The sequence below is a fragment of the Mauremys mutica genome, chromosome 2, assembly GCF_020497125.1.
Source record: "Mauremys mutica isolate MM-2020 ecotype Southern chromosome 2, ASM2049712v1, whole genome shotgun sequence".
NCBI lineage: Eukaryota > Metazoa > Chordata > Testudines > Geoemydidae > Mauremys > Mauremys mutica.
In genome coordinates this window covers 285243516-285269632 of record NC_059073.1, presented here as the reverse complement: position 1 = coordinate 285269632, position 26117 = coordinate 285243516, and the positions used below count along the sequence as shown (strand labels likewise).

The following is a 26117-nucleotide window of genomic DNA, read 5'->3' as shown; positions in this document are numbered from 1 at the left end:
CAGCACTAACAGTCAGGGCTCCTAGACATGATGATTCAGTGCAGCTATGGGATGAAATCTAGACTGACCAGACACTCTGCAAAGCCTGCAAAGGGCTTCAGCGGGGTTAGAGATACCTGCCCTTTCTGCAGGAACTGCCTGGGGACTCGACCAGCAGAAAATGAGATCCAGCTCAGGCTGGGGAGATGTGCTCGGTTAAGTGGAGCTATGATTACAGTCAGCTGTTGAGTCGTTGGCCATGATGGTTTGGAGAGATTAGGGAATCAGAAACCCGGGTGGGACAGGGAGAGTCTCTTGAAGGAAGAAAGGCATCTTGCATTTGTTTGAACTCTGGCTGTAAAGAGATCGTTTGGACCAGCCCTGTGAATCCAAGACACTGAATTGGTTTTCCTGCACCTGGTCCCAGTTTAACTGATAGAGGCTGACTCGAAACAATGTCACTATATGTGCATCATGACCACATTATTAGTAATGATTGTGACTATGTCATATCAGCCAATCGGTCCCATTCTAGTGTGTGTAGCATGAGCTGTGCCTGTCCGGTAGACATGGCTGATATGACATGGCCATGTTATTCTGTATACCAGGTGACTCTTTATCCACTTGTTAGTGTTAAGAGCTGCCTCATGAGCTAGCAGCAGGATTTTACCCTGGTAACTTCAGCAGTGCAAAACTGACATCCGCTACTTGAACTGAAGGTGTAATCTGTCTGGCAGCAGCAGTAGATTATTATCCTCTATGTGAACAAGACATGGGGAAGGGCGGGGTTGGGGCTGCAACATACAGTTCATTAGCAGAGCTTTCATTGAGTGGGGGGACGGGTATGTTGTCTGTAGGAAAAAAGTGTCAATGTTTTGCAGCACTGCTGCTGTTGCTCCAGTTTCTACATGTGATGTGAACTCTAGCATAGGCAGGCCATGGGTGGCTTTACCACCATATCAGCCCAGTGTTTTACAGGCATTAATACCATGTTTCTCTCTACGGGTTCTGAGTTTGCCTTGGGGAAAACCTGAGTCTGTTTTTAGCATCACCAACAGCAAAGGCGGTCCTTTTTCCTCTCCGGTGCCAGTGTTTGAAAAGGAAGTTCATATTTTCAAAGTTTGTCTTCAAAACTGTAACACTGTACAGTATGTGCAAAGTTAAAATAATAGTCATGACGCAAATGAGATGAGTAATACCTAATTTACAATGTAAGCTCTTCTGGGCAGGACGAAATATTATATTATTTCCAGAAAGTGCTTAGCATTCAAATGGCATTTAAGCAAAAAAATGAAGACTGTAATGCATCGGATCAATATATTTTACATGAATGATGTATGCAAAGTGCCATTTGATGAGTTAGGTACAGTTCAAATTGTAAGCCATTCCTTCTCCCTTTGGTTATCCGATGACTTTGGTATAATAAAGGTCAGGTTGTTTGATTCTTGTTTCTGTTCTTTCTCAGGGCTATTCAGAAATGGGCAGATGAGGATGAGAGTTTAGGGGATTTCAGAATGCACTTAACTCCCCCTCCACATATAACTTAGTTCTCTCAAAGGACAGCATATTATGCTGTCTGCTGAAGACTTAGGTAGATTTGATCATGAAAATGTTGCCTGCAGGGCAGTCTTTCTAGGGAGCTGCTGAAGGGGGGCAGGTGTTTCATTTTTCAGTACTGAGAAAGCTATTTAAATCAGCTGCTGGAAAAATCATTCCTCAAAATCTTATGTGACGACAAAGGATTTTTCAACTGAAATAAGAATTTTTGATGGAAATTTTCATTTTGGCCTAAGGGAGTTTTGATGGGAAACAGAAATTGTTGGGTTTTGACAACCCAAAAAAAAATTGCTTTTCATTTTCTGAAGCTTCCTCTCCCTTTCTCTTTTTTTTTTAAATTTTGCCTTCCAGTGGGACCAAGTGTGGGGAGGGAAAAATGATAGAAAGGGGGGAGAAACTGAAAATTTTCCATTTAGTCAAAAAACGTATAAATTCAATGAAAAATTGGAACAAAAAGAAAATGTTTCTCTTTATTTTAAGATTTTTCAATGGAAAATCCTTGCTGGCTTTCTACCAGTGCTAGTGTTCATTTTAATACTGCATTCCTACCACCCACTAGCATGAAGTATGGGCTGCTTCTTTCTACTGCAGCTCACAGACAGGCAATCTTTTATGTATTTGTTGTAAAAATTAATCAGTTAAACACAAAACTAATCCCATTGATTTCAATGGGCGTATTCATGTGCTTAAAACTAGACCTGTGTCTGCAGGATCAGGGCCTAGCTGATTTATTTTTACAATACCCTGTGGCAGAGAGAAATGTACATGAAAGTTTGCCACCGAGCAATCACTGTCAAAATGGGTTTAGAATTTGGGGGCTCCCGGTCCTGTGCTCAGATCACCAGATTCCAGCTCTTTCAAATCTTTATGAATTCAAATACGAGTTTGAAGGATCAAGCCCTTAGTTTGCAAAGTGCTTCAATGACACAGAATATTATTTATTATTTATTTTCATGAGAAAACTTTAACCATTAGAGATAATATAAGGGAAACCAGCCTGACCTTAACACTGGCTACTGAATAAATAATATCTGGACAGCTAACAAAGAAAATACATTTTGCCATCTCGTTTCCTGTTGGAATCGTGAGAAGTTTGTCTTTCCAGAGTGTCCCGTGCCTTTGACACCATGGCTGGCTTTAAGGTGTGAAGATGTAAGCCAGGTAATACTGAAGCCTGTTGAAATTCCACAGAAAAGTTCTGTTTGGCCAGATCTGTATGGAAAAAAATCCAAACTGAAACATACGTTGTGGTTAGAACTGCTTGTTTATGTCCGGACAATATGCTTGGCTAATCCATAAACTGTAGCCCTTGGGTCATTATAATAACATCATCTTAAAATCAAGAAAAGTAATTATAGTTTCCTAAACTGATTAACTGTTCCTTAATGTCGGTGCCCCGAGACTCTGCTGATTTAATCATGTTATCTCTTTGCCTCCAGAGGAAGTATGCACTCCATTACAAGATTGCTCTCATCATAAACTACCTGGGGCACTGTATATCTATAGGAGCGCTTATTGTTGCCTTTATGCTTTTCTTGTGCTTGAGGTGAGTAATCTATTCATATTCGGTTAATTTTCTTGGGTGTGTGACGATTTCATGTTACTCAGTCCCTGTGATAACATCCTCCGGATTGTGTATGGTGTTGGAAAACTGTATAGATCTAATTCTTCTCACTGTGTATGGCGTTTCCACTGATTAGTGTACATATAATAGATCAGTGATGTGCTGCTGCTCTGAGGGCGAAGAGCCCTATTTGTATTCAGAAGTAAAACTGAATGATTTAATGCTACAGCAGAGAACCTGTGAATGCAAAGAGCACTTGATAAGGGAAGGATACGTGAGCTGGTATTTGAGTGGGTCAGCTTGCAAATTGCTATGCAAATGCATGGAAATGAGGCGTGTTACATGCTAGCTGATGAGTGAGTGCCTGATCCAAAGCGCACTCGTGTCATTGGGAGTCTTTCCTTTGACTCCAGTGGGTTTCGGATCAGTTTTACCTGTTCCATCGCCCCCATTAGAATGGATGAAAACTCGCTAAGTGTTTGGGATTGTCACCCCCCAGTGACCAGCCTGCAAAGAATAAACCCTGATCCTAATTGAAGCTTCCCTGGCTCTTGCACTGGCTCTCAGAGGAAGCACTATATATTGGCGTTTGACAGAGAGACGCAGGAGCCTGCCCGTGAGAAGGAAGGGAGCCCCGCACTCAGGGTCCTGGGACTGGACTAAATCTCTGTTTTGGTCACATGTGTTGTCCTTTGACGAAAACCCTTGCTGGCACCACCCGTGTTAATTTCTGTTAAGTCCCTTCACCAGCCTAGCCAGCGTTCTGAATGGGTGTGCGCATAATCATCTGCACGCAGTCAGGAGCTTCATGTACGAACTGGGTGTGAGCCAATGAAGTCAGTGGAGTCTTTCCATTGACTTCAGTGGATCAAGCCCATTGTGGCAACTATCGACTTCCTCCACCTTTTACAGTGCTCAGAAATGATCCTTCTCCCTTTGAAATCCTTAGGAGTTCACCTAAATAGGAACTGTGCATAAACTGAATAAGGACCTTCAGATTTCTCTTCTGTGTAGGTTCTTACACCACCATCATCACTGGGCACCCAGGGCCCAGGACTAAGGGGAGGTGAATCACTGAAACCAGATATGAGCTCTCCTCTATGTTGGGAGCAGAAGTTACCACCGGGAGAGCAAGGCCTGGGGAGAGGATATGGGACTGCTGGGAGAACCACTGGTTAATTTTACATCATTGACTGTTTTCAGCTGGGAGCCATAGTTGTGTGTGGCTTTTGTAGGGATCACTTGATGGCAATGAAGGGTGTTTTTCATGAAGATGGCATGAGTTAACATTGCTGCAGAATTTGGCCCATCATGCTGCGGCGCCTACTTGAAATCCTGCTCTTGGGCCACCCTACAAAGAGTAACGAATTTATCAACATCTGACCCATCATCTCCTCTTCCCCCCCCCCCAATTCTTTCATGGAACATCCATACTAGAATAGTGGAAGAAAAAACATTATCGTCCAATATATCTGAGAGCTCTCCAAGAAGGCATCTGACATTTTAACCTTCCAGACTCTTTACTGTCTCTATATCATTAATCACCATAATGTCTGGGCACCTTGGTTAATTTATATCTAATAAAAGATGCAGATAATTCATTTTAACTACATTCCCTCTCTGAATCTAAATCTTTTATAAATGCCTAAGTAAATAAGGAAGCCGCAATTAGATAATTCTTCATAAATGTATAATTTGCCTAGCTTCTAATATAGAAGTAACCTAGTTGCTCTCTTCTAAATTAGTCTTTTGCCTTGTAAACTTTGAGCCTTAAGCCCAGCAGTCAACTTCAGAGTTTTGTATTAAAAATGATTGCAGTATTTTAGTGGTTTCTGTTCTAGATAGACTCATATCCCATGTTCATCACTGTAGTACTGAGCTAAGAGGTGAAAACATTATCTAAAAGTTGTATCTGCTACCTTTATAGATGCCATGAATTAATATATTACCTAATACTAACGTGTTTTAAAATGATCATCTGTTGTACCATACAAAATGACACATCTGGGTCATTTTAGTATCAAAAGTCCCTACGAATATTGCACTGGATCCTTGGCTGGTGTAAATCAGCATAAGCTCCATTGATCTCAGCGGAGCTGCCCTCACAGCAGCTGAGGATCGGGTCCATTGGCCGTGGTCCAGATTCCCGTTGCGCGGTTCTTTTTTTTTTTTTACCCAAAAAATATTTCACACATTTTCCCTAAAAATGTATTCTACAAGCAAAACAGCGGTGGCTTTTTTCTATTTTTTTTGTTTTTGTTTTTTATTCTGGATGTGTGAGGACACTGATTAAATAGCAAAAAATAAGGGAATTCAGAATATTCTCTCATAAAACAAGCAGGACTAAATGCTACAAGCAGTAGTAGAACCACCCGCCAGAACCAGACCTGTTCATTTCTAGCTGTCTTCCTCTTCTCCCCTTCCCCCCACAACCCCATGTCCTTAGCTCTGTGACATGCCTGCTCCCAAGCCACAGTTGCCATGGAAGGAAAGCTCCAATGGATGGGGAATATGCTGTGGAGCTGCTGCTCCATCTTCTCACCCCCAGTCTGTCAGCTTTTCCTTTTGCTCTGGCAGGGCAGGTAGAAGGGAGCATCAGGCCCAAAGCCAGTAGTGACTTACAAGTCATTACCACCTGATGACTCTTTAATGGCCTGTGTGAAATAGGGCTATGGGCTATCAGTTGAGTACCCAGTCAACCAGATGTCCCTATCAGAGAAGCCAATGCTCTAATCTAACGGACAAAGAGGTTAAACTACCGGCTCATTCCTTAAGGTGGTCCCTCAAGGTCCAGGCTGAGGCAGTGCCAGGTAAACCTGTGCTGTTTTAGGGGCAGAGCAGCGGACCTCCTTCCCTGGTGCTGCCAGCCTGACATGTGTTCCTGAGGAATAATAGCCATTTAAAAGAAGCAGTGGGCTCTCCCTGCAGGGGCCAGGTGCGTTTGTTCCATGGTGCTTGTCTTCTGCCGTGTGCTTTGGAGTCTTACTCAGTGCCGATTGCATGGTGCCTTGCTACCGTGTTAACTCAAGGGCTGCATATTCTAGGCACAGACATTAAAGGCTTAAATCATCCCTCTACACACACACATCCTACCCACACATAACCAAGTGCACCTCCTCCTGCACCCCAACCCCCTGCCCCAGCCCAGAGCCCCTCCTGCACCCAAACATCCTCCCGGAACCCACACCCCGCAACCCTCCTCATACCCCCAACTCATTGCCCCTGCCCTGAGCCCCCTCCTGCACCCCAAATCCCTCATCCCCGACCCCACCCCAGAGCCCACACCCACACCTCCTCCTACACTCCGAACCCCTCAGCCCCAGTCCAGAGCCCCCTCTTGCACCCCAAATCCCTCATCTCTGGCCCCACCCCAGAACCCACATCCCAGCCAGAGCCCTCACCCCCCTGTACTCCAACCCCCTGCCCCAGCCTGAAGCCCTCTCCCGCACCATGAACCCCTAATTTCTGGCCCCACCCAGACCCTGCACCCCCTTCCCAGAGCCCAAACCCCCCTCCACACCCCAACCCCCTGCCCCAGCCTAGTGAAAGTGAGTGAGGGTGGGGGAGAGCCAGCGACAGAGGGAGGGGGGATGGACCGAGCGAGGGCTGGGACCTTGGAGAAGTGGAAGGGCCTTGGGGAAGGCCAGTGTTCAGTTTTGTGCGATTAGAAAGTTGGCAACCCTCTGAGAGCAGCAGCTGCCCGGGTAGCCAGGAGCTGCAGAGAAGCTGAAGCAGCAGCCATGTGGCGAGCTGGGAGCTGGAGAGAAGCTGAATTGGAAGCAGAATGCCCAGCAACCATGTGCAGAGCTGCGTCTGGACCAGGCTGTGACTGGGTGCAAGTCTGTGGGGGGGGAGCATTAGTGGCTGCGCAAGGAGCCAGTGCGGAGCGGCCTCAATGAGAGAGACTAACTGAGCCTGGCTTAGAAACCCGCAAGCTCCTATTTGTTTGTCTAGAGACTGGACTGGAGCGAGCATCTCAGGCACTAGGCCTGAAAAGTCCCGTCTCCACTAGACTGCCCTTCCCTTTCCTACCAACGCTGGCAAAGGACCCTTTCCCTGAGCCATGTGTCTGAGTGGTTTTTGGGACCAAGCAGGGCTAGCACCTGGTAGTACACCTGACATGTGACTGGCACCCTGGGGGTGGGGGTTTGGCAATCATTAACTCCCTTGTAAAATGCTTTCCTTCCTGTAAGACAAGGATGCTGTGACAGCTTGCAGCTAGACAGCTGTCAATGACCGTTATTAGCACTGACCAACCCCATTGCCATGATCACTGAGACCCGGCAGCCGGGAACCAATGTTGTTATAACTTTTGCTCTGGGGAACGCCTGCATCCTTGCTGTGCCAGGAGTGGATGGTAAAACTCTGTGAATTTTAAGAACTCTAGGTGGAAAAGGGAAAATGTGAGCTCGTGTTTGAATGAGTCAGGCAACAGGTTTTTACATGAAAATGGGGAAAGCCTTAACGCGCTCGTTGCTGTATACGTGCAGCCTTGCAGCGTTATCATGAGAATTTATCAGCCCAGGCACAAAAATCTTCTTGAGACCACCCTTAATGCCGTGGTGGTGACTGGCGGGAGGTGCTTGCCTGACAAAGTTGCTGACCTGGGGCAAACAGAATTTTACAAGGCTTGTGTAAGCGTGGCCAGGCTGTCCAGGGGTTGGAATAAGATGCTCTAAGTGTTTGTAGAGCTGATCTCATTTTTTCTAACTTTCATATTTTTGCCTTTTTTTTTTTCAAAATATTTCAAATGTTTTTCATAAAAAGCGTTTGCCATTTTTCAGCCAGCTCTAAGTGTCGGTGGGTACTTCTGCACTACAATAAAAGACCCATGGCGTGGCTCCGGCTGGGCCGGTTAGTGGGCTCGGGCTGCAGAAATAAAAATTACAGCGTAGACCTTTGGGCTCGGGCTGCTGCCTGGGCTCTGAAACCCCATGAGGGGACTAACCAAGATTCCCCTTTTGCTTCTCTGATAAGAGCCTGTGTTTTTGGAAGCAGAAGGGCCCGCTCTCCATTCCCCCAAGTCACAGGAGTCCCTTTGACTGTCTTGATCCGTAGGCTGCTGAGAAAACTCTGCTAGCTGATGCAGTATCGCTGGTAAGGAGGAAAGAGATGATTGAGTGGCATACAGAAACCAGTCAAGGGAGGGGCAGCGCATCCCTGCAGAGATGGCTTAATAACATGGAGTACTAGGACATTGCATTAACAAATACTGAACCCTGGGGAATTTACCAAATTGCGCAGAGACCTTGCGGAATTAATAGTGACTGAGACTTAAAAGTTCGCCACATTTGATGTGATCATAGCAATATAGGCTCAGACATTTACGCATCTGAATATACCTTTCTGTACAGCAGCACTCACACTTGCAAGGGAAAAGAGCAACTCCCTGTGATGAATGCAATGTAGCAGGTGTGCGCATTATGCCATTCTCTCGCTAACCTCATTTAATCCACTTCTGTCTGCCAGTTATCACAGCAGGGCATGAAAAATGAAAAATGCCCTTAAATGGTGACTTAAACAAGTGGCGTATTTGAGACTCTATTGCAAAAGCTGGCGGTGCCAAGACGTGTTAAAAAGATGCTCGGGGACAGACTGAAGCTGAGCACTCAGTTTGTAGGTTTAAGGATGCAGAATTCGGCACCGTCCATTATGTGTTTCTGTTGAAGTTTCCCCTCCTGCTGCAAGACTGAAGGAAAGAGCTCTGCAAGGAAACGCTACCTAATTAGATACTAGAGAGGCATTGTTACAACCTTTTGTGTTAGGGAACAAAAGGGCTGAAGCTCCTATAGTACATCAGATGCAGTATGGACTAGGGGCAAGGGCACTGGTCTGGGAAAGCTGAGTACTAGTCCTTGCTCTGCCACATACCTACTCTGCGACCTTGGGCAACTCACTGTCTTCCTCTTTCCCCTGCCATCCTTTGTCGGTCTAGACCAGGGGTGGGCAAACATTTTGGCCGGAGGTCCACATCGGGGTTCCAAAACTGTATGGAGAGCCGGGTAGGGAAGGCTGTGCCTCCCCAAACAGCCTGGCCCCCGCCCCCGATCTGCCCCCTCCCACTTCCCGCCTCCTGACTGCCCCCCTCAGAATCCCCCACCCATCCAACCTCCCCTGCTCCTTGTCCCCTGACCTCCCCCTCCCGGGACCCCCGCCCCTAATCGCCCCCCCAGGACCCCACCCCCTATCCAACCCCCCCTTCTGCCCCAACCCCTATCCACACCCCCGCCCCCTGACAGGGCCCCCGGGACTCCCACGCCTATCCAACCCCCCCTGTTCCCCGTCCCCTGACCACCCCTCCCAGAACCTCCACCCCATCCAACCACCCCATGCTCCCTGTCCCCTGACTGCCCCCCAGGACACCCTGCCCCTTATCCAACCCCCCCTCCCCCGCTCCCCGCCCCCTTACAATGCCTCTCAGAGCAGCATATCTGGCAGCTGTGCCACCCGGCCAGATCCCGCCACGCAGCGCCCCCGCCCCCCCAGCCCAGATCACTGGCAGCACAGCGAGCTGAGGCTGCGGCGGAGGGGGGACAGCAGGGGAGGGGCTGGGGACTAGCCTCCCCAGCCAGGAGCTCAAGAGCCGGGCAGGACGGTCCAGCCCGTGGGCCGTAGTTTGCCCACCTCTGGTCTAGACTGTGTGTTTCTCAGGGCAGGAATTATGTACAGCACTTAACACAGTGGGGTTCCAATGAGACTTGGGGTATCTAGGTCCTACGGTAATACAAACCATTAACAGTGTATGTATGTGGGGCTGTGTTAATGGACTACACGCTCAGAAGCCAAGTCTAAAACAAGGAAATTTTGGTTCAGCGCTACTGGTATTAGCAGCATTGGGAGCCCTAGTGTAGACGGGGTGCCAGCCTTTTAAGCACCATATTGAATAGATCTGCTTTGTGCAAGATTAGATGACACATTTCCTAACATGCCAGAGGCCTGTCTACCCCAGTCCTCCCTCTGTTGCTAATACCCGTGGAGATCAACTAGTCTTGGAAATGCTGGGAAAGTTTTTGAAATATTTCCCTATCGTAGAGAAAGTCGAAATTTCAGTTTCTACCATGATAGTGGTAAGTGTAAATCAGCAGCTGGGAGCATCATTTACTTTACAAAAGACCCTAACATAAGGCAGTGGTTCTTTACCGGGGTACGCATACCCCTGGGGGAACGCAGAGGTCTTCCATCAACTCATCTAGACATTTGCCTCGTTTTACACCAGGCTACATAAAAAGCACTAGTGAAGCCAGTACAAACAAAAATTTCATACAGACAGTGACTTGTTTATGCTGCTCTGTATTTTCAGCATTGAAATGTAAATACAATATTTATATTCCAATAGACTGATTTTATAATGATATGGTACAAATGAGAACGTCAGCAATTTTTCAGTAGTAGTGCGCTGTGACACTTTTGTATTTTTGTCTAAGCAAGTAGTTTTTAAGTGAGGTGAAACTTGGGGTACTCAAGACAAATCCCTGACTCCTGAAAGGGGTACAGTAGTCTGGGAAGGTTGAGAGCCAATGACATAAGGTATTTATGAAAAGAGCAACCAGAATGAATATTTTCAAACCTGGGTCTCTAAAATTAGACACTTAAGTAAAAAAGTCCTGATTTTTCCCCAGAAACGTTGAGCACTTGCAATTCTCATTGACTTCAGTGTCAATGCAGATGTTCAGTGTCTGTGCGCACACAGTGTTCTATTTTATCTAATCTAATTTTAGGGTTTTGTCCTGCCACCCATCACCATAGTATCTGGATGCCTTCCCAGTAAAATCAGGAGCAATTGCAAAGTCCCTGTTGGACTCTATAGCATCTCTGGCACGTCTCCCTTTATAGGGTAAAAAAAATAATCTACTTAGGGTATTAATTGCTTGTTTTATTTGCCTGATTTCTTTGTGTTAGTGTTTCAATTTTATTTTTCAGGGGGTGTTTGAGTCGCTGGCGTATCAGTGTGAAGAATTACTTTGTACAAATTTCTTCTGTAGTCCTTTAAAATTGTGCTATATTTTCAGTAGAAATCATAAGACAGATGATGACACATGCAAGAATTTTCTGGACGGGGTGTATATAAAAACATGAGATGTTATCATATAATTAGTGATGTACGTAGTGAGAGCAAAAAAACCATAATCTGTGCAATCACTGCTTAAGTATTAAATTAACTTTCTCTGATCCATTTCTGCATAGAACAAGGAGAGGATAATGAAGCAGTGCCATGTCATGCACTCAGATGCAGCACATTAACTAAGCCATGGGACAAAATCGGCCTCGGTGTTAGCATACTGGATTTCCAGCTTGTCTATTCCAGCTTTATAAATCATGCTTTCTAAAAATATTTGGTAATGGATGCTCCCTGGACTGGTGACTACAGTGTACGGCAACAGTGCAATGTATTAGTTAAGTCTCTTGGAGTACATCCATTAGTGCTGCCTATATGACCCTGATACGTTAAAACTCCTTACACACTTCGTGATTACAAAAACTGAGACCCTGGAGAAGGTGTCAGGATTTTGCAGTTCCATAGATTCTGCTCAATAGAGTTACTTAGGCCATTTCAGGAGTGTTGGTTTGCTTTGAATAGATCGTGGCCCTGGTTCAGCACTGAACATAAGCGGCTGCTTGAGTCCTTCTCTATTCAGCAAACCACTTACAGGCACGCTGAAGTGCTTTGCTGAGTTGGGGACTGTGTTCCCAGGCTGGTTGCTCGGGTGGCGACTGTGAACGTGTTTTCTTAGCATTTCCCAGCGTAAAAATCCATCTGTTTGGGAATTGCTACTGGAGCTGTACTCCTCTGCTGGACTATGTATGACATGCCTAAACTATGGGGAAGATTTAAAGGCAATTTAACCCTTTAGTTTCCAGAAAGCAGAACCCCCTCAATGTATAGCCATCCCCAATGGTCTGTCCTGCTGGATTCCTCATTATTCACCATAGAATCATAGAATCATAGAATCATAGAATCTCAGGGTTGGAAGGGACCTCAGGAGGTCATCTAGTCCAATCCCCTGCTTAAAGCAGGACCAAATCCAACTAAATCATCCCAGCCAGGGCTTTGTCAAGCCTGACCTTAAAAACTTCTAAGGAAGGAGATTCCACCACCTCCCTAGGTAACCCATTCCAGTGCTTCACCACCCTGCTAGTGAAAAAGTTTTTCCTAATGTCCAACCTAAACCTCCCCCTCTGCAACTTGAGACCATTACTCCTTGTTCTGTCATCTTCTACCACTGAGAACAGTTTAGATCCACCCTCTTTGGAACCCCCTTTCAGGTAGTTGAAAGCAGCTATCAAATCCCCCCTCATTCTTCTCTTCTGCAGGCTAAACAATCTCAGTTCCCTCAGCCTCTCCTCATAAGTCATGTGCTCCAGCCCCCTAATCATTTTTGTTGCCCTCCGCTGGACTCTCTCCAATTTATCCACATCCTTCTTGTAGTGTGGGGCCCAAAACTGGACACAGTACTCCAAATGAGGCCTCACCAGTGCTGAATAGAGGGGAATGATCACATCCCTCGATCTGTTGGAAATGCCCCTACTTATACAACCCAAAATGCCATTAGCCTTCTTGGCAACAAGGGCACACTGTTGACTCATATTCAGTTTTTCGTCCACCGTAACCCCTAGGTCCTTTTCTGCAGAACTGCTGCCCAGCCATTCGGTCCCTAGTCTGTAGCAGTGCATGGGATTCTTCCATCCTAAATGCAGGACTCTGCACTTGTCCTTGTTGAACCTCATCATATTTCTTTTGGCCCAATCCTCTAATTTGTCTAGGTCCCTCTGTATCCTATCCCTACCCTCCAGCATATCAACCACTCCTCCCAGTTTAGTGTCATCTGCAAACTTGCTAAGGATGCAGTCCACACCATCCTCCAGATCGTTAATGAAGATATTGAACAAAACCGGCCCCAGCACCGACCCTTGTGGCACTCCACTTGATACCGGCTGCCAACTAGACATGGAACCATTGATCACTACCCATTGAGCCCGACCATCTAGCCAGTTTTCTATCCACCTTACCGTCCATTCATCCAGCCCATACTTTAACTTGCTGGCAAGAATACTGTGGGAGACTGTATCAAAAGCTTTGCTAAAGTCCAGAAATAGCACATCCACTGCTTTCCCCTCATCCACAGAGCCGGTTATCTCATCATAGAAGGCAATTAGGTTAGTCAGGCATGATTTGCCCTTGGTGAATCCATGCTGACTGTTCCTGATCACTTTCCCCTCCTTTAAGTGGTTCAGAATTGATTCCTTGAGGACCTGTTCCATGATTTTTCCAGGGACTGAGGTGAGACTGACTGGCCTGTAGTTCCCTGGATCTTCCTTCTTCCCTTTTTTTAAAGATGGGCACTACATTAGCTTTTTTCCAGTCGTCCGGGACCTCCCCCGATCACCATGATTTTTCAAAGATAATGGCCAATGGCTCTGCAATCTCATCGGCCAACTCCTTTAGCACCCTCGGATGCAGTGCATCCGGCCCCATGGACTTGTGCTCATCCAGCTTTTCTAAATAGTCCCGAACTACTTCTTTCTCCACAGAGAGCTGGTCACCTCCTCCCCATACCATGCTGCAGAGTGCAGCTGTCTGGGAGCTGACCTTGTCTGTGAAGACAGAGGCAAAAAAAGCATTGAGTACACTAGCTTTCTCCACATCCTCTGTCACTAGGTTCCCTCCCTCATTCACCATCCTTCACTGTCCTCCTGGCTGTTGGCACATAGCTTCTTCCTATTGCATCCATGGCCCTGTGCTCTCCTATTGGTTGGCACGGAGAGCCGGCAGCTCTTCTGGGCCTCTTTGTGTGCCTTCTTAGCTCCCGACCCATTCCTCCGCACATGCTTCAGTGTTCTGGTTCCATGCCTTCTTTCCTCCAGCCAGCTGCTGCTGTTCCTTCTTTCCCCCACTCCTCCTCCTCCTGCCAGAAATTGCCTCCCGACCTTCAGGCCCGGAAAATTCAAATCAAGAGCGAGGGGGGGTTCATCTGGATAAGCATAAGCATGATGGTTACACAGCCACAATTTGAGACATTGGGAATCAGGAAAACCAGAAACTGAGCAGTGGATCAGACCACAAACTAAGCCAGCTTGATGTGAGAACTCTATACTATGGAACAAGGGCACGTGAAGGCATTTTCTGTCATGCATAGAGGACTGGAGCCTGTATTTTTATCAAATCCCTAGATTCTTCTCTTTTTTAAATCCCGTTTTTCTTCCCTTCCTTTCTTCGTGTGCATTTTATACTGTAGCTTTACTGAACATTCCCACTCTTTTGTAAGTTAATTTTCTTGTTTTGTTTCTTGCATTTGCCAAAATCCAAAATTCTCATTCTTTTTTTCACAAATATCCAGGAGAGAAAAATCTTCAATAAAGGTAACAACCTTGAAAGACTTAAATTCATGATCAAATAACCAAACAAAACCAAAGCCACCTAGGAGCTGGACCTGCTGGCTGCTTCCAGAGTGCCACAGGAAGCCTGCCTTAGCGCTGCAGCGCTGCCGACCGGACTTTTAATGGCCTGGTCGGCGGTGCTGACCGGAGCCGCAGGGGTCCCATTTTGACCTGGAGTTCCGGTTGAAAACCGGACCCCTGGTCACCCTACATGGTGGCCACAGCAGCCGCTGCTCAGTGGCTCCGGCTGCTGGCCACGGGGACCACCCGAGCAGTGGCTGGTGCCGCTGGCCATGCAGATGGCCTGAGCAGCAGCTGGCAGTGGTGCTGGCCCCGGGGGTCCCCCAGAGCAGCAGCCCCCTGGTTGCCCCCCTGAGCAGCGGTTTCCTGGGCCCCCTCCCAGCTAAGATTTAATCCGTGGTGTTTAGAGTAAAGGTCATGGAGAGGCCACGGTCTGTGAATTTTTGTTTGTTGTCCATGACTTGTCCATAATTTCGAATAGAACCCAGGCCCCTTGAAGCTTAGTTTGGGGCCTTGGCTATTAGGTCACACTGCTTCCCCGATATTCAAACATTGCACCAGCCTACTGGCAACCCTATAGCTGTCTCCTGTGTATTCCTCCTCCTTGTCCTTTCTTCCCCAGTGTCCTTGTCATGATCACTTCGGATTGTCAGATCACTAAAGCAAGGACTGCGGCTTGATTTGCTATGTGCTGGCTTGTGATTTAGGCTTGCACATCTCTGGGAAAGTAAGTACCCCGATACCAGTTTGCAGGCCACCTGCGCCTCGGTTCTGGATGCACTGTGTTCCTGCTCCCCAACAGCCCCTATGCTGGTGCAGGTGGCTGGGTGGGAGGGGGGAATGCGTCAACAGTTGCCCGCTTTCTCCATCCCAATATGCAGGACACCATAGCTGAACTGGTGCAGGGATGGCATAATTGAATGCTGGTATATTACTATTCTCCTATAGACACACACTTTCCCACCTTATCCTCCAGGGCAAGGAGAAGGCAGGGAAGAAACTGGAGCTTCCTCCCAGGGCTACTCCTGGAGCAGGCCAGTTTCACATGTCATCTCCTGCTCAGGGCTGTACTCCTAAGTACAGAGCCACCCAGCCCTGCAATGCTCCGCACTATTGCTGACAACGAACATTTACAGTCATCGAGTGCTACAGTTGTTCTTCGTGCTTCATTGTTTACACGGACATTTTGAAACTTGGAGTAATAGCGTGTGTGTCTTAACACGTGAACTGCAAAACAGCGACCACACTCGGCATGTGGAGATTGAGAATCAGCTAGAACGCAGAAGAAATGAGCTTCAGAAAAGGCAGCAGCGCTCAGCTGCCTGCCATAATCTGTTCGCTGGGAGTGGTTTAAAATACTGTAGATATGAAATATGTTGCAACTAAACCTGAGCCTTGTTTATTATTAGTCTATTTACATATTAACCCTTGACATAACTGGCTCCCTCTCCCTTCCTTCAGCACATTAAGCTCTAACCTGAGTAACTGGCCCATTATTCTCCTGCAGTAGAGAAAGTATCCAGAATGAGCATCTGCAGTACTTCCTGCATGGCTCCCCTAACCTTCCATTTGGGAATATTTCTGCTCTCCTAGACAACTATCACCAACACGACCATTTTCCTTTCAAACCACCCAGATGCTTTCGCCGTCTGTAAGCTGTTAGAAGTACCAAAATACACAGCCCGATCACAACATATGTCCCCTGGGGAAGCCCCAGCGTATTTGAGGATGCCCGGACACAGGCTAAAGAAAGTAGTGGACCGAAACAGGTGTTGTGTCTGGGAAAGGGGTGGATTTAAAGGCAGCCTTCCCAATCTGAGCCATTTATGGTGTGCCCGTTAGCTTTGCATAGCCTAGAAAAAGCAAAAGAGGCCAGAGTTCCATCTGTGAAGTGGCTCATTAAATATTGCTGAAGACTTCCACTAGCAGCTTGTAACATTCAGTGAACGCGAAAGTCCAGCAAAGCTCTGTTCAGTTTCTCCTGCCAAATTTTTCATGGCAGACTTTTCAACAGATTCTTTAATTGGACATCATTATTAATGGAACGGTACATGAATTAATAGGAGGCCACCAGGCGCCTTCAGTAAAGTCATTGTTTTCAATTAATTCCATGCAGATTATTCTATTAATTCAACTAGCTTTCTACATCATCGGCACATTAGTATGATTGCTAATTTTAATTATGTGTGTCCTCACTGAATCGGGCTCGTTTGAAAACAAGGGCTTCACAGGCTCCATATTAAAACCACAAATGTATGGATACAATGATGGAGGGAACCGGGAATGAATTAAAAGGATATGTTTGATACAAACATTATGATGTAAATTCTTTTTAGGGGTCTGATTCTGAGCCATTGAACTTTATGGGAGCTTTCCCATTGATTTCAACAGCTCCAGGATAAGCCTGTACAGAAATAGTATAGTCATTTTGCTCCCACCCCATCGGGTATGCCAAGTAATGGTGGGTTTGCCAACTCTGGCTTCACTTTTTGCTCATAAAATTTAGGTCAGTTAGATGTCTTAAATGCCTGATTGTGGCTTTGCATCAGCCAGTCGGATACCCTGCCATCTACCTGCCTTGAAGATCGGCTGGAAGAATTTTGAGTGCATTATGCTGGTTAGCAGTTTTGTGGGCACTGAAAATGGAATCCTTGTTAGGGCACTCAGCACAGTGCAGGACATTGTAAATGTAACATAGATGGAAAAGAAGGAATCCGGGTGGGAGCATAAAAAATAGGCAGGATTTTTTTTTATGAAATAAAAAACGCAATTAGTATTTCAACAAAGAGGGAAATAATGTATTATTGGGGCTAACATGAAGCACGTGCCTGCCTTCACCTCAATCGCTTTGCCTTTATGGGTATGTGTTCGTAGCCAAAGCTGAGCACGGGCTAGTTTACCTGAGCAAGCTTGAGTCCAGCTAGCGTGGGTAACAATAGCAGAAGAACATAAGAGCAGCCATACTGGGTCAGACCAATGGTCCATCCAGCCCAGTATCCTGTCTTCGACAGTGGCCAATGCCAGGTGCCCCAGAGGGAATGAACAGAACAGGTAATCATCAAGTGATCCATCCCCTGGTGCTCATTCCCAGCTTCTGGCAAACAGAGGCTAAGGACACCATCCCTGCCCATCCTGGCTAATAGCCATTGATGGATCTATCCTCCATGAATGTATCTAGTTCTTTTTGAACCCTGTTAGTCTTGGCCTTCACAACATCCTCTGGCAAAGAGTTCCACAGGTTGACTGTGCATTGTGTGAAAAAATACTTCCTTTTGTTTCTTTTAAACCTGCTGCCTATTAATTTCATTTGGTGACCCCTTGTTCTTGTGTTATGAGAAGGAGTAAACAACACTTCCCTATTTTCTTTCTCCACACCAGTCATGATTTTATAGACCTCTATCATATCCCCCTTAGTCTTCTTTTTTTCCAAGCTGAAAAGTCCCAGTCTTATCTCTCCTCATATGGCAAACGCTCCATGCTCCTAATCATTTTTGTTGTCCTTTTCTGAACCTTTTCCAATTCCAATATATCTTTTTTGAGATGGGGCCACCACATCTGCGCACAGTATTCAAGATGTGGGCGTACCAGGGATTTATATAGCGGCAATATGATATTTTCTGTCTTATATCTATCCTTTTCTTAATGATGCCCAACATTCTGTCTGCTTTTTTGACTGACGCTGAATGTTGAGTGGATGTTTTCAGAGAACTATCCACAATGACTCCAAGATCTTTCTTGAGTGGTAACAACTAAGTTAGACCCCCATCAATTTTATACATATAGTTGGGATTATGTTTTCCAATGCGCATTACTTTGCATTTATCAACATTGAATTTCATCGGCCATTTTGTTGCCCAGTCACCCAGTTTTGAGAGATCCTTTTGTAGCTCTTTGCAGTCTGCCTGGGACTTAACTATCTTGAGTAGTTTTGTACCATCTTCAATTTTTGCCACCTTTCTGTTTATCCATCTTTCCAGATCATTTATGAATATGTTAAATAGAACTGGGCCCAGTACAGACTCCTGGGGACACCACTATTTACCTCTCTCCATTCTGAAAACTGACTATTTATTCCTACCCTTTGTTTCCTATCTTTTAACTAGTTGGGAGGGATAGCTCAGTGGCTTGAGCATTGGTCTGCTAAACCTAGGGTTGTGAGTTTAATCCTTGAGGGGGCCACTTAGGGATCTGGGGCAAAATCAGTACTTGGTCCTGCTAGTGAAGGCAGGGGGCTGGACTTTCAAGGTCTCTTCCAGTTCTAGGAGATTGGTATATCTCCTATTATAATTACTAGTCCATGAGAGGACCTTCCTTCTTATCCCATGACTGCTTACTTTGCTTAATAGCCTTTGGTGAGCAGGGGCGGCTCCAGGCACCAGCACGCCAAGCGCGTGCTTGGGGCGGCAAGCCACGGGGGGCGCTCTGCCGGTCGCTGCGAGGGCGGCAGGCAGGCTGCCTTTGGCGGCGTGCCTGCGAGGGTCCGCTGGTCCCGCGGCTTCGGTGGACCTTCTGCAGACGAGGGAGGTCTGAAGCCGCGGGACCAGCGGACCCTCCGCAGGCAAGCCGCCGAAGGCAGCCTGCCTGCCGCCCTCGCAGCGACCGGCAGAGCGCCCCCCATGGCTTGCTTGGGGCAGCAAAATCCCTAGAGCCGCCCCTGTTGGTGAGGGACCTTGTCGAAGGCTCTCTGAAAATCTAAATACACTATATCCACTGGATCCCCCAGGTCCACATGCTTGTTGACCCCCTCAAAGAATTCTAGTAGATTGGTGAGGCATGATTTCCCTTTACAAAAACCATGATGACTATTCCCCAGCAAATTATATTCATCTCTGTGTCTGACAATTTTGTTCTTTACTATAGTTTCAACCAGTTTGCCCGGTACTGAAGTCAGGCTACGGCCTGTAATTGCCGGGGTCACCTCTGGAGCCTTTTTTAAAAATTGGCGTTGCATTAGCTATCTTCCAGTCATTTGATGCAGAAGCTGATTTAAATGATAGGTTACAGACTACAATTAGTAATCCTCCAATTTCACATTTGAGTTCCTTCAGAACTCTGGGGTGAATACCATCTGGTCCTGGTGACTTATTACTGTTTAGTTTATCAGTTTGTTCCAAAACCTCCTCTAATGACACCTCAATCTGGGACAGTACCTCAGATTTGTCACCTACAAAGAATGGCTCAGGTTTGGGAATCTCCTTCACATCCTCAGCTGTGAAGACCGATGCGAAGAATTAATTTAGTTTCTCTGCAATGGCCTTAGCGTTCTTGAGTGCTCCTTTAGCATCTCTATCAGCCAGTGGCCTCACTGGTTCTTTAGCAGGCTTCCTGCTTCTGATGTACTTTTAAAAAAATTGTTATTACTTTTTGAGTCTTTGGCTAACTGTTCTTCAAACTCTTTTTTGGCCTTCCTAATTATATTTTTACACTTCATTTGCCAGAGTTTATGCTCCTTTCTATTTTCCTCACTAGGATTAACTTCCGCTTTTTAAAAGATGCCTTTTTGCCTCTCACTGCTTCAGGGCAGGGCTGGGCTTCAGCGCGGGCTAGTGAGCCAGGCTCCATGCTGGGCTTGTGTTACCCGCTCTGCTCTAACATCGCTGCTCTTGTTACCTGGATACAAGTTAGCTTTGGTAGGTTAGCTGGTGCACAGCTTTTGCTGTGCAGACATACCCTGTGTTAAACCTCCTGCTTCAGGGCTGTGAGGAAGGTTTTGCTTCCTGCTAGCTAGGCACATGTGATGACTAGTGTTAGGGAACTTTTTCCTCCCTTGCCTTCAGATTTCTTCTCGGCTTAACATTGCCTGGAGCTGCCATCTCTCCGACTTGTTTGCAGTCACAGATTGAGGGCCCCGCATTGTCCATTTATGTGCTACTTTACCCTGCTCAGCTGAGAGTGCTGAGTGCCCTGCCAAATATGTGTGTTTCATTGGGGTAGCCCAGGGTTGGATTCTGTCTTCAGGCACATACCCGAGTAATGACGGGGGCATAAACTGCACCACACTGGGAGTAGCCTCAGCAGACAGCATAACTAGAGCTGCATCTCTGAGTTGCAATTCATAGAATCATAGACTCATAGAACTGGAAGGGACCTCGAGAGGTCATCTAGTCCAGTCCCCTGCACTCATGGCAGGACTGAGTATTATCTAGACCATCCCTGACAGGTGTTTGTCCAACCTGCTCTTAAAAATCTCCAACGATAGAGATTCCACAACCTCCCTAGGTAATTTATTCTAGTGCTTAATCACCCTGACAGTTAAGAAGTTTTGCCTAATTTCCAACCTAAACTGCCCCTGCTGCAATTTAAGCCCATTGCTTCTTGTCCTATCCTCAGAGGTTAAGAAAAACAATTTTTCTCCCTCCTCCTTGTAACAACCTTTTATGTACTTGAAAACTATTATCATGTCCCCGTCTCAATTTTCTTTTCTCCAGACTAAACAAACCCAATTTTTCCAATCTTCCCTCATAGGTCATGTTTTCTAGACCTTTAATCCTCCCCTGCTTCCTTCTGGATCCCAATGTGTTAGTGACTTACTGCTGTTCATCTCATCTCTGTTCATCTTGGGGTTGGGTGGGGAAAGGGGAGCCAAGGCCGTGTTCCTCCCCACCAAACTGTTCCTGGGGTGGGGGGAGTAAGCAGGCAAGTAGTGCCAGGGAGAGCCTCAGTCTGGGTAGCTTGTGTAGCATTGTAAGAGGGGTTCTTCTTCCCCCGCATGGGCACGCAGTCCGAGTCACTGCTGTGAGCACAAAAGGACGGCTAGACTATGCTGCACTGCGAGGTTGGGGAACCACCGTGAGGCATGAGCACCTCAGTCTGAGTGCATGTAACTCTGTCCCTCAGGTGGCTCTTGCTCATATGGAATAAGATGACTCCTGCCACCAGCTAACAGAGTCCCTCCTTTAACACAGGTTGTAGGAGCTTGTGCCTTTGGTCCTGAGTTCTGTTCCCAGCCCTACTGGCGCTTGCAGCTGTACGCCCTTAGCGTGCGGTGCGTACCGTTGGCAGCAATGAGGAGTGGCCACGCTGGGCACCCTGCTCCTGGCTTAGCCAGGCCGGCCCTCTGTCATGACCGGGGGGAATAGCAGGGCCAAAGTTGAGTGAGTGGTGATGCGATCTGGTTAAAGGGGGTCTCAGAGCTGTACTGCTCAGGATTAGCCCCACGGCTTCTGTGCACCAGGTAACAACACCACTCACTGACCGTACATGCCTCTCTCCTCCCCCATCACAACAGATGGGCCGCGGGGCCAAACCACAGGGGGTGCACTGGGCAGTGGGGCAGACAGAGTTGTTGCTCCACCCCGCTGCTGTGGGGCTGGCTCCTGCGTCAGGGCTCTCCCCCTGGGGCCTGTGCAGCCTCGCACTACTTTCTGCAGCCCGTGTGCCCTCTCAGGGATGGAGAGTGATGCTGCCACAGGGCAGGCTGGGAGGGAAAGCGGGGGCTGAGGGTGATACAGACTCGGCAGGTGCTGGGGCCAGCAGCTGCAGTGGGAGTGTCTCCACAGGGTTGAGGGTACATACCATGGGAACAATTTCTTAGGGTGTCCCTGCCCACCCCACCATTCCGCTGAGCCTGGTGGACTGATATGAAGTGGTTCTGCAATGTCACTTGTATTTGAGAGATTGAATTCATATATCTGAGGCAAGAAGGACCTGGCTTCAGATCATCTGGTCTGATCCCTGCACATCGTCTATTATTACAATAGGCTTTTCCCAGCTCCTCAGTAGTCTCGATAGCTCTGCTGTGATGATAACTGAATTCCTGAAGTCTGTGGATCACCTCCTTTCTGATTCCTACCGTTCATAGGACTGCGCAGCAGGGATATGTGAAGGGAGGGGAGTGCATCTAAACCTTTGACTTAATTATCCTTAACTAAGAAGGATCAGTAAAGGACATGGATATAAAGATGGAATTAGGCAGAAGAAATTTGTACCCTAGATCACTGGATTGTCCCTGCTGAAGGGAAAGGAGAGACATATTTGCACGCCGGGCTTCTGTAATTTTAAACTTGTGCTTCAGTTCCTTCCAGTGACAGGGTCGTACAGTTCCTATTCCAGCCACTGGCCTGTGGATACGTATCAAGGGTGGTAAACGGAGTAGAGAAGGCAGCAACTGCATTAGCCGTTTGAACAGGAGATTCCATGCTGACATAACGGTGGCAGCTTTCTTCTTAATCCTTATGTTAGGCCCCGGGGGTTAATTATGCATCAGCAAATCATAGCAGCGTGCTAACGATTCTGCAGCTGCGATGGCATTTCAGCAACAAGCCCCTGATCTCCTATTTCTTCCAAGTCCTCCCTCTGACGCATCCACTGTCATCCTGAGAAGGGATTTCCTGTGTGCCGCTATCCTGATTTCCCACGTATCTGCAAGCTGAGCTAAATCCTGCACCACGGCCATTGTTTACCCAACGTGCCGTGCTTCCTGTTGACACAGAAAGAGACTTTGCTTGCCATGGCGCTTCGATTTTTTTTCATGTCATTCATGCACTGGGTTTTGTGATCTACCATCTGTTGCTGGCTTAACCCGTTTTGTCCCCTTGGAGTTCCTTCTTTCTTTTTTTAAATTTAATTTTATTATCTTTAAACCCTTGTGCCGGGCTGCAGATGCTGTCCTCCATGTACAGGTCTGTGCAGGAACACCCTGGGTGGTGAGGAGGAATATCTCCCTGGCCCAGCCCCCTTTTCCTTTGGGCCCAGCAGAAGAGGATACCTGACTAGGGAGGAGATGGTTGGGCAGGAGCAGGGCCAGAGGAAGTGTGGAACTCATTGCTACAGGAGCAGGGCCAGAGGAAGTGTGGAACTCATGACCGCAGGAATTTTCTCATCCCTTTCTCATAGGAACGTGGAGGAGAAGGATGGTCGTGTGGTTAAGGCTTCCATGGGGGGCAGACTATCCCAAATCCCGCTTACTGCGGGTTTTGTTGCACCTTCCTCTGAAGCATGAAAGCATCTATTGCCGGCTATTAGTAGAGCCAGGGTGTTGGACTAGACGGGCTGGGGTCTGGTTGAGCCTGCTGGTTCTTGTGGGCTAGGCCTCAGGAGATCTGGGTTCAATTCTTGGCTGTGCCCCAGATGTTTTAGGGCAGGTCATTTAATCTCTGTGAGCCTTAGTTTCCCATATTTTAAACGGTGATGATAATAGTCCCTTTGGCAGTCTTGTCAGTTCAGTGGGGCAGGGGATTTCTCTCGTGTCTGTGTATGGGGCCCTTCTCTCAGTTAGGCCCTCTAAGCGCTACTGTACGATAAATAACAGTCACATTCAGATGCAATTGCAGTAAATGAGAGCACCTGTTGCATGTATCTGGGACCAGAACTCCCTCTGTATTATTGTGTTTGACTTTACTTCATTAATTTTCTATTGTTCTGCCCTGCCATCTCTATACAGTCTATTTATTCCCCTGATGCTTGCTACCTACTGCTAATTTGTCACTGTTATTTCTCATCTTTTTCTGCCCCTGGCTATGCACGTTGCATTGTCTTACCGCTCCTGTGACTTTCAATGGAGCAGTGTTTGGATTTTTAAAAACACCAGTGCTTCTGAACCTCTGGGGACAAACGTTCATGCCTCCAATCAAGGAATAAAAATATTCAGCGCCCCAGGCTGTGTCTCGCATAAATATATTTTAAACGTCTGTGCTGCTTTTAAAAATGTTTCTCACTCTAAATACACAGCAGGTTCCGTAAAGATCCTAGCTGTGACGTCTCCAGCAGAATGTGAGTGTGCAACATATGCTACCAAGACCCCATCCCCCGAAATGCATTCTCAGTCTTGTTAAAGCCCAGCTGTTGCAAATTCTTGTGCACGTGCTCAACTTTTAAAGCATGTGAGTGGCCCTTTTGACGTCATTGGAGCTACTCAGCGTGGTTAAAGTTAGGCAGGATCAGGGCCTTAATCCCGCTCATGCACTCTTGATATTGTTTAGTTAGTTCATTATGATTTGTACTGGGCTAGCACCCAGGAAGCCCAGAGAAAGGATCAGGGATTCAGTACGCTATGCGCAAGGACCGTCTTTGCCCCAGAGACATTATGGTCTGAAAGGCAGCAGGTGGACAGGCAGGTTGGGAGGATGAGTGAAGAGTTTACCAGAAAAAATGGAAGTCTCGGCACATTGTTTATCTTGTGTTCATGTGGGTGCTTTCTTTCTCTGTCTTCCCCACCATGTCACAATTCCAGGCATGCCCAGTCATGCTTTCTCTCTCTACAGATCTCTGCACCAACCTGTCATTCGGTACGCATCCTTTCTTAACAGGGTTTGTTTTGAAAACAGAGAGGGGTGAAATCTCACTATTTTATGTTTATGTGGTAGCGCCTGACAGCCCCAGTCGTGGGCCAGGACCTCTCTGTGCTAGGTGCTGTACAAACAGAACAAAGATATTCCCTGACCAGAAGAGCTTGCAATCCAAGTATAAGGGTATGTCTACACTTAAAGTCCTACAGCAACAAGTGCAACTGTAGCACTTTAGTGTAGACACTACGTATGTCACTGGGAGGGGTTCTTCCATCAGTGTAGGTAATCTAACAGACCAAGAGGTGGTAGCTAGGTCAATGGAAGAATTCTTCCATCGACCTCATACTGTCTACACTGGGGATTAGGTCAAAATAGCTGCATCTCTCAGGGTACGTCTACACTACAAGACTATTTCGAATCAACTTAATTCGAATTTGTGGAATCGACCTTATGAAGTCGAAGTTGTGTATCCACACTAAATACACTAGTTCGACTGTGTGAGTCCACAGTAACGGGGCCAGTGTCGACTTTGGAAGCGGTGCACTGTGGGAAGCTATCCCACAGTTCCCGCACTCCCCACTGCCCATTGGAATTCTGGGATTTCCCCCCAATGCATGCTGGGGGGAAAAATGTGTCGAGGGTGGTTTTGGGTAACTGTCATCATTGAACCATCAATCACGCCCTCCCTCCCTCCCTCCCTGAAAGCGCCTGCAGGCAATCTGTTCGTGCACTTTTCTGCTCAGTGACAGCGCGGGCGCCACAGCACTTTGAGCATGGATCTCGCTGCAGTTATGGCCGTTGTCAACTCCTCGCACCTTATCGTCCACCTCTTCCACAGTCAGCTGCTGAGATATAGGGCTACTTTTCAATGGTGCTGCGAGCACTGGTGGACCATGGGGGACGTTTTACCAACATCAACGTCGGGTGGCCAGGCAAAGTTCATGACGTGCGTGTTTTCAGGAACTCTGGTCTGTTTAGATGCCTGCAGGAAGGTAGTTTCTTCCCAGACCACAAAATAAGTCTTGGGGATGTGCAGATGCCTATAGTGATCGTCGGGGACCCAGCATACCCGCTAATGCCCTGGCTTGTGAAGCTCTGTGCAGGCGCCTTGCACAGCGACAAGGAACTCTTCAAGTACCAGCGAGCAGTGAGCAGCGTGACCTGTGACTGTTCAGTTTCTTTACAGAGAAGCTGAACCTGCCCCTGTTTCTTTACCAAGTGACTGTTGACTAGCATCTGCAGTTACATACCCCGCCCACCCCGCTTCCCCAACTTCCAACACACGTTTAAAAATAAAATACATGTTCCACTGTAACTTTACAAAGGTTTATTTATTGATGACTTTGCGTTACAGGGTTGAAACTGGGACACGGACTGTGCTGGGTAGGGTGTGC

General features: G+C 47.1%; 1 protein-coding gene across 3 annotated transcripts in view; it reads left to right on the top strand.

Moving 5' to 3' along the window:
• The window catches only part of CRHR2 (corticotropin releasing hormone receptor 2), a 266132-nt gene that overhangs the window by 157927 nt on the left and 82088 nt on the right, over positions 1-26117 (top strand). For all 3 annotated transcript variants that reach the window (XM_045006108.1, XM_045006109.1, XM_045006110.1), the window contains one exon: positions 2976-3082. In XM_045006108.1, the coding sequence (XP_044862043.1) occupies positions 2976-3082 (107 nt within the window). The remainder of the gene's footprint in view (positions 1-2975; positions 3083-26117) is intronic.